The sequence below is a fragment of the Camponotus vicinus genome, unplaced genomic scaffold (genome assembly GCF_025532165.1).
Source record: "Camponotus vicinus isolate PSW18456_S1 unplaced genomic scaffold, iyCamVici1.0 SCAF_1, whole genome shotgun sequence".
In the NCBI taxonomy this organism is placed as follows: Eukaryota; Metazoa; Arthropoda; class Insecta; order Hymenoptera; family Formicidae; genus Camponotus; species Camponotus vicinus.
The window spans coordinates 5162027-5176537 of record NW_028141945.1 but is presented as its reverse complement, the minus strand read 5'-3'; the positions used below and the strand labels follow the sequence as shown (position 1 = coordinate 5176537).

The 14511-nt window shown below is 32.3% G+C and overlaps 1 protein-coding gene across 4 annotated transcripts in view; it reads left to right on the top strand.

Moving 5' to 3' along the window:
- The window catches only part of LOC145969050 (atrial natriuretic peptide receptor 1), an 85253-nt gene that overhangs the window by 55439 nt on the left and 15303 nt on the right, over positions 1 to 14511 (top strand). For all 4 annotated transcript variants that reach the window (XR_014437940.1, XM_083094921.1, XM_083094915.1 and 1 more), the window contains 2 exons: positions 2764 to 2840; positions 3101 to 3192. Coding sequence is in view for 3 of the 4 variants with exons in the window: in XM_083094921.1 (XP_082951047.1) it covers positions 2764 to 2840; positions 3101 to 3192 (169 nt within the window). In the remaining variant the exon portion in view is untranslated. The remainder of the gene's footprint in view (positions 1 to 2763; positions 2841 to 3100; positions 3193 to 14511) is intronic.

Below are 14511 nucleotides of genomic sequence, written 5' to 3'. Positions count from 1 at the left end.
TGTATTCGCGCGAGTCAAGTTCTTTCTATCTTGTATGAAATTCCATCGTATTGTCGGATATGCCGATTCGACGAATGTATAATACGGCTTTCGCTTCGTGCGTGTGTGCGTATACGCGCACGTGGCAAAATAGTAAAAACGGAGACAAGAAGAAGGAGACAAGAGAGAGAAAGAGAGATTCGAAAGAAAGATCGCGACGATAAATTTTCAAGGGCTGTCCGGCGAGACAGTTTGGTTCTCCCTTGATCGACGACCAAAGGACAAAGACGGAATGGCAGAAAGGAGTAACGCTTCGAGTACCAGCAGTCTGACTTTGCCACCGATGCCGGGGCCGAGTCCTGACGGTGGGGCCAGTCCCAGGAGGGCCGTCAGTCCCCTGCTCGAGGTCCGCAGGCCTCATTGCACCCTCAACTGCGAGTCTTGCAGCTTGTTTCTCGAAGACATCTACAGGCACAGTACGTGTCCTTTGCGACGCGGATTTAGTTTCTCGTCTATAGTAGCGTTGCGCCGCGATCGAATTCGATACTCAATCAATTATATCTTGAGCGTACTTACGCGGGCGCCACCCACTCGAGGGCGAATCCATTGGAGTATAACGCCTAATATTGACCTCGGGTAAAATTAAACAGCTTTGCAATGCTTTCGAGTTCCGTCATGAGAGATATTTCGGGCGAAATGTACACGTAAATATTATAAATTTATGCCAATTTTATATTATCAGAGAGAAATTTCGCAAAATATGCGATGATGAATAGTGACTCGAATTATAATTGCACGGAAATGGGTTCACATATTGCAATATTGCAATGTTTTGCGAATTTCAATGAATTTTTGCTATTTTTAATCAATGTCGACGTGTTTTACATATTAAAATTCGTTAATATCCTTATATATGTTATGAAATTTTTTATAATTAAGGGAAATCAGTTTGAGATATATATTATTATTATTAACTAATTATATTACATACACATGCCATACATATTGTTTGTATTTTTTATATTTCACTATTGTGGATACAATTATTGATTAATAACAAAATTATTTTTTAAACATCTTTTTTTAATCTTTCTCATCCGATTTTTTTTTGAAATGTGATATCATTGATTTCGCAAGATAGAAATTTATGATGCGTAAAACGTGATGGTAAATGATATGTGAGAATCGAACTAGAACGTGCTTGGAGATTTTATATGTGTGGAATAGTGCTTAACAAATATTCCCTTCTTTCAGTGTAGACTATCGAATCTCCTTAGTGAAATTCGAAACTGTGTAATTTATATATTCTTCATATCCAAAATAAATTCGATAAAAGCAACACATATTATTTTTGCTTTAGATAAAAATGTAAATTATTAAATATGACAAAAAACTAAGGGGCTAAAGAAATATTAGTTAACATTAAATAAGCAAAAGTATGAATTGATTATTATGTGTGTATCTTTATAATTGCTTATTTCAATGATGACAACTAATTTATGCATAATCTGTCAATTAAATAATAAGATTAATTTTAGTTTTAATAAAAAATAGCTCAGATGTGTGTGTGTGTGATGTGCAAGAAAAATCTATTTTCTCTTCTTAGGTACAAGTTAAATATAAATTGTTCTTACCGAAATAATATCACAACCGTATTTTCTTTTGTCTATTGATTTATCTTGATTTTATTTGTTTGTGTTTGTGATACTTCAAAATTATTTATCTAATTCCACGATTCTATGGAATGAATGTATCGATGTTACATCGATAATTTTGACAAGAACGTAAATATCGTGATTGCATTATTATAAATTGATATCTTTATCCTGTTCCGGTAAAATTCCTGCTTGTCATAAAATCGATGTACGTGACCGGAAACATAAATCGTATTATTGGATTAAATACATGGATTCGAATGTCCGCGGAATGTTGTTATTTTTTATAATTTGATTTAATCGATGATTTTATCTCAAATTCCTGTTAATTACGTTAATTACGCTCATTAATTTTATTCTCACGCATATATATAATCGCGCACTGTAATATAACTTTTATGAAAATAAATTTATATCGTAAAATACACATATAAATATATCGCGCACTGTAATATAACTTTTATGAAAATAAATTTATATCGTAAAATACACATATAAATATACACATATAAATTATACCTTAAGCAAACAAAGGGCATTTAAAATTTAAAATCAATCTCTTCTTCTCTCTTTGACGGGAATAAAAATTATTTTCGCGATAAAAGGAAGAGTATTACAGTTTCACGATTTATCGAAATGTCTATAAATCTATAAACGTATCTCATTGAAAAATTTATGCTGATCGGATACAATAAGCTGTTGATATACGATATTGTACTCGAAAAGATCAAATGGTGAAGCTTGTGTAACCGGCTATTTTTCGAAACGATATATGTAGGCAGTAGTGAAGCTTGCTAGAAGGCGGAAGGAGAAAGTTCCTCGCGCTAGGCGGACCGTTTGACGTAACGTAAAGCTGTTTCACTGATTCCAGGATAAAGTAGGTTTACACTATTGCGTGCAGAGTTACTTCAACTCTGAGTAATTACAACTTTGCGGAATATTTCACGGCATTTCATTAATTGTCTCTTAACACGTTACCATGCTGCCCATAGCGGGGGCACGCCGTAATCGATAAATATTCTCATGCTCGACGAGCGAATTATTCTCCGCGCTCTTTACGAAGATTTTTCTTTTTACATTACTTTGTGAATTTTGATATCACGCGACACACACTTCCTCTTTGTTGCAGAAATAGTAGAAGGCATTAGAAGAGGTGGCGGTTCACCTTTAAGACCTGTAATTGACGACACTTCTGTTGAAGAAGAGGTAAATATTCTACGTAACAAGCATTCTAAATACGCTCGCATATTTGTATTTATATTTTCGGTATATCTAATGTTTATACGAAATTTATCTACATATAATAATTAAATTAATATTATCTATCATCGCGTTATTATCATTAAATAGATATCATAAATAATTGATATTATTCGCGAATTAGAACTATTTTTTTCTCTAAAACAGTTTTCCACGCGAAAGCATAAATTTTCAAGATTAAAAAATCATAAATTTTTATTTTACAGGTAGCCACATTAATGAGACGATGCTGGGCGCAAGATTCCGCCGACCGACCGGATTTTCCTGCGCTGAAGCAGACCATTCGTAAAATTAATAAGTGAGTAATCTTTTTGCCTGAATTACGTCGCTTGCGTCGTTAATTTCTGCGATTTAATAGACAGCGTCAGTTTTTAATCCCGCTTAAATCGATACTGACATCAGGAATGTCGGGAACGTAATTTGGCTGGCAATTTAAAGCAGAACCTCGAGCGAATTTTAATAATCCACTCTCTCTCTCATTAAGCTAAAAGCTTGCGTATCCAAGCCCGATAAAACAAACGCATATATCGTTCTTTAGAGTACCGATAAACTTCGAGCCCGAAGTGTAACGATAACGCGAATGCCGTAAAACTCCAACTGTACCGTTCGAACTATCAAGAAAATGCATTAACTGCATCATCGAAGTATTGTCCGTTTTACATTATTTTCGTTTTGTCGCTTCTACCATGACTGCCGATTACGTCGACGCGAAATGTCAATGTATATCGGAAATATCGATAAGCGTGACCGTTTTCTTCGATATCAGCGGAGGTGACGCATATAGATTATTCTTATATAATCGCTCGGATATTAATGCGGTCGAATAACACTCGTGTCTTTGCTAAGATCTAGGATGATTTACGAATGTGATTTAGGTCGAACGAATTGCAAGATGGTTGACTGCGATCTGCGGTACAGTGATATCGTACAGCGTCGTCATTCATATTCAACTTGGCAAATTGTAAAGGTTATTGTGTCGACATAAAACGTCGCCAAAGAGCAAAACTCGTGATATCTGCGAGTATTTCTTTTTTTCTTCTCCTGGAGGCGGCTAATCATTTTTTCTTCCTCTTTCTCTCTTCTTTTATGTTCCTTCTCTCTCTCTTTCTCTCACTCTCCCGATCAGATATTGACATAAATGTCAACCTTCCGGAAGCTGTGCATGCATTATCTCATATTCGTCGAGAGAGAAACCGAGTTCAGGTACACTAACTCGATAGGTCAATAACTGCACAAGAACGAGTGGCTTCTGGATGGCTGAGCGCGTCCCATGGAGGAATAGTAAACCGAGAAATAGGCGGAAAAGGTAAGAGGCCGAGTAGAACGGAAAAGGGAAAGAAAAGAGCGCCAGCTGGAAGAAAAATCGAAAGAGCCGTATTACCAGTAATCGATTACCGAGACCGAAATTTCGCTCGACTTGCTCTTCTTCTCCGAGGAAAATTGCGTTCGCTTACAAGGCTGACTCTTTTCAGAGATTTATATACATAAATTGCGACTGAATTATCCGCGAGATTATCTTTTCCAAAGAAACTATGGCTGAGCATGAGCGTGTTCTCTTAAAGGAGGTGAAAAGTTTTAAATTCTCGATCGTTGTTTTACGATCAAAGTCAACGGTGAACTTGCGAGAAAATGTGTAAAAAAAGAAAGAGAGAGAGAGAGAGAGTTAAGAGAAGGGTATAAAGAGGATGAGATCGTTACTTTGCATAATTTTTATAAGCATAATTTTTCTCATCTTGTTTCCACCACGTGTTTGTTGCGCTAAAATCTAAATCGAATAAGGATTCTCCAATCTCATGGGAAAACGATTTAATCGACGTTCATCCAATATCTTCGACGGACGGCTGTTTCCACTGACGGCTCGTCGCCGCGGCTGATCGAGAGCTTTCGATCTCATTTAACTTTGACGTAGTTTTAACGAAACACTCATTTTTATTTTGTTGATGATTTTATGCCTGAATGACTCGTGAATTAAATCGACGTGACGACAGTCGGTGATCGACTTTCATGAGAAATTTAGAAATTTGAGAAAAGCATATATTTGCAAAAATTGTTATTAAAGCTATATACTAATTTAAAAAATACAAGTGTAAAATATATACATCACATAATATACTAATAATTTTATTTTAGCGCATAGTAGATTGAACGTGTATTACATTTACAATATTTTATATTTTTCGTCTGATTTTTTTTAATATCGCGTGATATATTCGATATATAAAGTGATACATTAATAAAGATATTAAATTTTATTAGAGAGATATTCGATACTCACAATTCATTGCTATTTTATGAAAAATGTAGCTTACCATATAATATATATATCGTTTAATAAGGATTAAATTTGAATATTTGTACTAAGATTTGATACATGTATTGTTCGTGAAAGTTCTAAAGCTGCAACAATGTTACAAACTACACAGGATCGCAGGACTGTGAGAATCTACTGTACTGTGAGAATCCCTTTAAAGTTCCTATCTAAAGCTTATTGCTGATTCAGAAATTGTTGCGAACAATATGTTAAAAAATCTAAGACGGCACTTTTTGATTAATTTTTTTATAACAATAATAAAATTTTTTACTATTATAACCCTGATTATATCATATATTTATAAAAAGAACAAAATTTAATATATATAAACTCTATCTATATATAATATTAAAATATTAACAATATAAAATATTAACAAATTTTCACATCACATGTAAATTTGAAGCAATAGGATTCGCGAATGCGTACTCAAAACTTATTGATATCCGCAAACCATTAATAATTACTGTGTGTGCTTGCATATACATATTAATATAAGTCAATTCGTGTTCATTGTATATTTAATGCGTAGTAAGCTTTTCGATTCAATACGAGACGCTATAATATAAAGCCTTTTAACAATCATGATATATTTCGCATCCAATTTCATTGAAATTATAATTTCATCATAATAATCATAATCAAATTGCGAAGATGAAAATGATTTTAGAATTTTTTAGTATACGAAGTCTATTCCCGTCGGTCGAATTAGATTATTTATTGTTTCGCGCACAATATGCAAATGAAATGTTAATGAATAATTTCAAACTATTTTCGTATGAATATAAATACATTATCGATCAAAAATGGAGAGCGTCATTGCGGATTAATAATTGAGCAATTAATTGCCTTTAACGAAACAAACTGTTGCATATTGCGTAGCAATTGATTTAAAGTTTATAGAACAGAGATCACAAACGTATGAGAGAGACAGAAAGGAAGAGGAAAGGCGAGAAAATTCATATCGCCAAATACGTCGTATTCGTGTAAATTCGAAATATTATTTTTGTCGCCCGATATACTTTTACGCGTGCGATTTTTACGACGCGCGTATTTTTCCAAAGAATTTTCCATTATACTCGCTTACGAGAATTTCCATCTCACGACTTTCCGTCCCGTCCGAAATGCCGTAAAGCCGAATCCCGCACTCGATTGAAACGCGTCACTCCGTACAGCTCTCGAGTGAATATCGGTGTAAAGACGATCGGATATATGTGTATAGCACACGAAAGGCATTGAGCGGCTTCGATGTTCAATGCTGCTGCGAATAGTGTGATTGGCAGCGGTAGATTAAAGCGGACGATAACGTCGTCGAGATTCGTTTGCTCATCAGCATGTTGGAAGTTGGAAGCTGAATTCGCGACGACGCTAACGTCGTCGTTCATGCAAATTTTTTTTTTATTATTTAGACGTTCTTTCACGAGATTCTGTCGTCTTCGCTCTTTAAAACATCATTGTTATGTGTATATATGATCAAGTGAGGTCAAACAAAATCCGTCGTTAAATAAAAGATTACCCTCCCTTCGATAACGAAGCGTTTCCTTCGATCAATGTATCGAAAATTATTGAGGCCAGATGAAAAGACAAGTACGTCGCGACAGCGTCAACTCCATGTATATGTTCTCCATATTCTTTTTTGCATTACATCTTTTTATTCGCGTACATGCGAATCTATTTCCTGATATGAAATATGTTCGCTTCTCTCTTTGAGTTTATTCACATGAGTTATTAAATTACTCTGGTGCAGAAAGAAACAAAAGACCAAAAGGTAGAAAAGACAGAAATAGGAAATGATTTCTGTATAATTTCAAAGAAATAAAATTAATTTTAAAGCACGAGAGAAATTAAAAGAGAGAGACGGAAAAGATGATAAATTGAGAGATAAATAGAAATAAAAAAATTCAGACAACTTGTAAAGCGTACATGAGAGAAATGGAAAGAAGCGCGCAGGAAGCCATCATCGATCACGCATCTGAGTGGAATTTCCTTCGTTTCTTGAATGTCGCCAGACTTGCACAAAGTATGACAATTTAGCCAAGCTAGTCATCTAAGTACACATGTACTTAGATGACTAACTTTGCGCGGTAATGAAGAGTTACTGTCAATATTTTTGTTTTAAAGGCAGGTCATGGTTCTCAAGAACTTTCCTTGAGATTTAATTTCTGTCCACGAATTCTTTAAGACGAGGATTGACTCCCACGTAAGAAATCTTAGGGTTTTATGCATAATTCTCTCGTGCCGATATTACATTATAAATCTCGTCATATTCTATAAAGCTGCGTGGCAATGTGCGTGCGAGGAATATCTAATACCTTTTCACACAAAGGAGGACTGCTATAAACTCGTGTCTCTTGTATAATATTATTTTCCGAGCTATAAAATCGATATCGAAAATATTTCATAACATTTCACAGAGAGTACCTTACTACCGACTAGAAACGTTAATCGTTTTTTTATTTTTTTCGCGTACATGTCACGCGGGAATCATAAATTTTTTCCGATTAAAGGTATTTTAATAGAGGATATTCAACGTGAATAAAGGATCGATATTTCCTTAGCAAGAATTTTCAGGAAATGCATTCCAAAGATATTTGAGCTCGAAAGAGCTTTTCCGCCAATTATTTAAGTTTTAAAATTTAAAAAAATTAAGGTAAGACAAAATTTTTATTTATTTTTAATTAATAAAAGATCTATTTGTTAAAATAGAAACTTTAATTAAGAAATTCCAAGAAAATCGAAAAATAGCAAGTGATAGTTTTCTCATGATAAATTTTTCTCAAAGAATTTTCATTTGTATGAGATATTTTGAATCAATTTAGGAGAGGCATCCTTTACGTAATACTAGCATTTAATTAATGAAATAACATAGTGTGATCAATAGAAGACAAGTTCCCATCGATTTTGCTGCAGCACAGAAACCGTGCTTAAAGAGGAGCGATTGATCACTAAGCACGTCTGTGTATGTTCTATTCATTAGGTTTTTTCTGCTGATTAAAATGTAGCTCGTGCATCAAATAGTCGCTAGTCTAATGAGGACAAAGAAGATTCGATTACGTTTCGGCAATTTGATGCTCTTTGTTTTTATGAGTTTGAAAATAGGTAATGTCGTTTGGTATTTTGAATCAGTGAGAAAACTACGCGAGAGAGATAGACATCTCAATTTATCGGCGCATATGTATGCAACATACGCTCCATGTTGTGCAGACTCTATTCGCTTTTGTGCAATGTCAAACATCACTTTGTTTCTCCTTCGTATATCGCACAACACATGCGTTGTTCGCGTTTAACTTCAATGATGAGTTATAACTTTGAAAGTTAGTTATAGTTGGTGGTCATACTCGCTTTTCTAAACAAAAGTTTCAAAACCGCTCATTGTATATTGCGGATTTAATTGGAACCTCGTTTCTGAAAACATCATTAATTTCGATTCTTTTCGCGAGAAAAAATGCACATTCGCGGAGACACACAATATTATAATAAATATAATTTTGAAAAATGTTTATTTTTCTTATTTCTGTCGATTATGTCTTTCAAGCTTCTAAAATTTTTTTATTCACAGATGTTTTACGACATTAGTTACCATCGATGAAAATGATCGTAAAATCACTTTGCGATACTTTTTGCAATAATTGCATTTGAGTTTCATTCTGAGAGCGTAGAACACCAATTTCTCCAAACTAACATAATTACAGTGTCTCTTTGAAAGACGATTATGTAGTGCGACTCTCTACATACGCGCACGTGCGCTTTATATGATAGGTTCGGCGTTAACATTAACGCACAAGCGTTACGCTGTAAGTCGCAAACTAGATCGAGCGAGATAATTACGTTCGATATTTTGTAAAGGAATAACGAAAACACAGGCTTTTTCCCGATATTAAGATTGTAAAGTGAAACGCGAGCTTCCCACGCGAGCCTTTCGATACTTATCGAGAATGTATTTCTTTAGATAACAAAATGACCGACATGATTTCTTTCCTTTCATTGTTGTTTTCAAAATTATAAAAACGAAATTAATAATTGCATAATTTACATTTAATATTATGATCACTATCGAGTATGTTCCACTCGATTTTATTTACTATCAGTTTCATTATTGAAAATATTTACTAATGGTTACAATGGTTAATTGAAGGATTTTGCGTAGATACAATTTCGCAAATAAAGGGATTTCCCGCGAAATTTTCCGTCTCATAAATTATATAACTACTGCGACAGCGCAGTGGAGCAATTTGCGTATCATTTCAGTCACGGATTACGAGTAGGGCAGCAGATTCCCTCGCTCTCGGTTTGGATTCATCCACCCACAGAGAAATTTATATCTTGCTCTTTCTTTGTAATAAAAGCTTATTACAGTAAATTTAAAACAATATATTATTTTAAATATAACATATAAATTATATAAAACAATATTAAATATTATTTTCAGTTATAATCCTAGATAATAATATCGATTATAATATCAATTCTCATGCAATCATATTGCATATTAATTTATCATAGGATTATTGCTTAATTGTTTTAAATAAAATATACGTTGTAAAATATAAATTGTTTTAAATAAAATATGTTATTGATTACATTACTGATTGATTATACATGATCGACCTTCATGGTAATAATTATTTTTTTCGAATGATATCATTATAAATGCAAAATACAAATACAAATACATGAAGAATATCAATTACTATAAATGGAATATAGAGCCGTGTGTACTAAGCAAGAAAAAGAGATTCTTTTTGAAAGGTTTTAGAATTTTTTTCTAAGCAAAAAAGATTAAGAAAAGAAATAAAAATCTTACATGTACAGTTCTTTTGAAAATATTGTTGAAAAGTACATAGTTCATGAAAAAACTTTACGGATTTATTCAGAATCTCAGAAAAGTTACGTTGTACAAAACGAATTTTGCCGCTTGTGTGAACCATGCAAAAAGCCGTGCTAGCTGCGCACTCAGCAATATGAATAATTAACGTTCAGCAAATTAACCCGTCGACGTCTAAATTTCCTAGTTCCATAATTATTAATAAAGTTGGTTCATTTAACGCGCCGTAAATTTTATATCGGATAAATTTGAGTTCTTTTTTTATATTTTATAATTTTTAATCAAACGCGATTAACTATTATATATTGCTATAAAAAAAGAGATACTCTTATATTATATCATATATAAAATATATAAGCTATAATTAATTTTTCTGCTAGCAATGAAAAAGAACTTAGGACATTTTTAAAACAAAAATTTTTTTTTTAAATATACATATATATAATTCTATTTATATACGAAAACAATTATAAGACTTTATCCGATTTGCGGAAATAATTATCTGTGTGAAGTGATATCGATCAAATTAATTCTACTTGCGGAAATGCTTATCATGTTTTATTAAAACCACCAAGAATAGATGAAGCAATAAAAAGAATTTTATCAATATTTTATAATAAAATATAATCTTCAATTTTTTGATTGTATTATCCTTCTTATGTTATTTTATTTTGCTCTAAATTATATACAAAATTAAATTTTTGCCAAATTGAAAATATTAACATCTAATAGTTGTTATAATGTTTCCTTCGAACTGTATTAATTAATATCTGCAATATATGCGTTGTTTTATTGCGCATCTTATTGTAAATTTCAATTTTAATATATATATTACTTGGAATTTATAAAAAATAAAAAATAATTATCACTCACCGATATGATGCCTGAGAAATTTGCTCCAGAATTGCTTCGTTATCGCCTGATACTTTCTTGGGCTTTCTCTTTCTGGCTGATTTGGTACTTTTTCATGGCACTCACACAACACTCGCGAAAAGATTGTTATTTATGATCACACACTTTATACGATATTCCCGTGGCACGGCGGGAATCTTATTACACACACACACACAATAATGATACTAATAAATATATTATACATTCACTATAACATAAGTGCACAAATAAACAAATTAAAATTGAAAGTAAATATCCGCTTATTCAAAAATATAGTTGGATTTGTAAACCATTCGCACAGATTTCGATCAAATAAATCTCGCATTTTGACAACTTATAACGATGTGCAAACATTAAATTTATGGATCAATATTTATATTTATTAGTTAAATATATCGCTCGACTGAAATCAATCCATCCTGCGTTACTTTATTAATAACCGAAAAATATATGAGAATGAAAGCGACTTTTTATCCTGATATCGTACGAGCCGAATTAATGGTCAATTAAGATGCGCGATGAAACGTTAAAAAATACGTAATTGAAATTCAATATTGCAGTATATATTTCTTAAACGCGTATAAATCCTGACAATCTATTTTTATAAAACGAGAATACTATATCACGGTTTTTCGATATTTCGATCACTCGTATTACCACACTTCGGTGAAGCATTATTAATCACGTAAAATATCTAGCAAATAGTCATCATTCCGACATATTTGTGAGCCCACTAATCGCAATATTTAATTAATCACGCTGATTATTCCTAATTGTAACGATCGTAAAGCATAATCGTATTTCGAGAGATAATACGCAACGCGGAATTTCACGACGCTACCTGCTTGCTCGAACTTCGTCGCACAAGAAACAAGGTCAGAGCAAGTATAAACAATAGCGCGCTATGCGAAGGTGAACACAATAACATTTTATACATTGTTTCCTTCTACGCGAAATATTTAACGTACGACAGCATAAATATATGTGAAATATTCTATTCTTTTAAATTGATTATTAAAAACAGATTAATATATCATAATCTTTTTTTACTTGCATCTACATGTATTATTACGCGTTCTCAATCCTCAATTAATTGACAAATTAAATCTCTGAAAAATTTTTAAAGCGAGATATATTCGAACAAAAACATCGTTAAAGAAATTATGACATCCGTAGAGAAGATAAGAAAATAATAATTCGTAACTTGTATTCTATATCGTTTTAACTTACAATTAGAGTTGAAATATACATTTTAAATCGTTTGAAAATGAAATAATTACTTTAACTATTAGTTATCGCTTCGGTTTATAAATCGGTTTAAAAATCGATATCTTTAATTGTTCGTACAAAATAATCGCATCTCATATTTATCGCGATCATATTTCGACAGATAATACAATGAAACACGGAGCGGATCACATGTTGCTCATTTGACTCTCATTGAGCGACTGACACGGCAAGTAAATATTAGCGCTGTATACATACCTCGCAAAGTTCGATATTTGTTTCTATTATGTCGCGTCTTATTAGGAGTAGGGGGATGAGAAGTCTAACAATTATTCCTTACACAATTATTCTCTCCGCAATTGATCATTCAAGAATATTGAGGCGTCGGCTTTTATCAAAGTAGGTATTTTTCGCGATTTAATTATTGTAATTTTTTCAGACGATAATTATTGTAATTTTTTCAGACGATAATTATTATAATTTTTTCAGACGATAATTATGCCTTAAAATATATTTCGAGTCTGATATATCTTGCATCATTCTCTTTTAATTTTTTGCCTACTTAAGTATAATATGCCTTATTTTCAAATCGATAGATATTTTCGAGTTATTTATTAAACTTATTTATGTCGCGCAGACATATTTACAAATGTGATATTTTTTTATCAAATGGGACAAATTGTTTTCTTTTTACATGTTACAAACATTGTAAAACTATATTATTTCTTCTACTATATATCTTTTCTCGCAGTTTTGCAATAAGTAGCTTACTTTTGAAATAAAATAGCAGGCACGAAGCGAATGTTAAACGTTATGAAGCAATGAGTCAGAAATACATATATTAAGTAATGCGGCGTATTGATTTAAGTAAATTTTTCAGGACAGAGTTTATATTGTGAAAATAACTGATTCAAATATACATGATGTTTGATAATATTCTTCGCCACGAGAGTTAAATAAATGATTGTTAAATGAAAAAGAAAGTACAATTGTGTTCTACTTTTCCATATCATTCGAGAAAATAAATTACGCTCATCGATTATTTGAATATTCGTCACATTTTGTAATCCTCTTACTAGGAGAAATTTGCACTCACACACACATCGCATAAGCTATTGCAGAAGAATATTTCCATTAAATTTGCCGTTATTTTATCAAGTAAAGTTCGGTCGAAGAATCGATAGCCGAATATTCGACGTCGACTAAATGATATTCTAGCGAAAGCCAATATTTCACGCGTCCCCTTTTCATTATCCTCAAAAATACGTGTCATACTATGTCAATTTATTCCGATAATCTGAGAAGTAGAATTTGTTATCGAAAATAGTCAATCTGTTCGTTCTTGTATAAAAATGAATGAAAAAATCTTTCAAACTCATACATAGCGGTTTTCAACGGAATCAGTAATTCTATCGGTGCAATCGTGGTTAGTTTTTAATTAAGTAATTTTAAATAACAAAAATTACATTTTCCATGACATATTAAAATAGTAAAATTTTATTTAATCATTTTATTTTTTATCATTATACTTTTACTTCTGTATTAATATTTTTTTATCTTTTGTGTTAATATTCTTCCAATAAATAATTACATAAACTTAAATTTAAACGGGCAGTAAGAGCCAAACGCGGATGGTAGTGCGTAAGTTCAACGAGAATTAAGTTTTCGTTGAAACTTATTTGTGTGCACAGGGCACAAATTTTCTTGGTACGATACCAAGCAAATTTAAAATAATTCTCAATTCGAGACTTTATTTTAATTGTTATCCCTCTTTTCCCCCCCTGTAATGTTGTAGGCGAGAAAAATATCGGGCCAAAAGTCGCTGAATCGGGAATCGAACCCGTCTTTTGCTTGGTATCGTACCAAGAAAATTTGTGCCCTGTGCACACAAATAAGTTTCAACGAAAACTTAATTCTCGTTGAACTTACGCACTACCATCCGCGTTTGGCTCTTACTGCCCGTTTAAATTTAAGTTTATGTTTTAATATACAGAGCCTAATTTCTTATAGTTATAATAAATAATTAATTTCCATAAATTAACTGCAAGTTTTCATTAATAATTTTTAGAAAATTTGTTTAAAACTTGTTAAAATAATTATTGCGTAATGCTGATGCTTATCTAAATTCTTGTTGTATCTTAAGATTTTTTTACTGAGGAAATATACAAAGTTTTTTAATTATTTGATTTCCTGAGTTTTGCGTCAAAAGGAACTCTGAACTTAAAAGCAACCCGTTAATTCTGCATACTTCTTAGTAGAGATGTGATGTTATTTCTGAAAAGCAAGCATGGATGCCTTTCTTTCGCAATTTTCTTTTCGTAATTTTCATTTCGCTAAGAAATGCAGAGTTTTATTCCGAA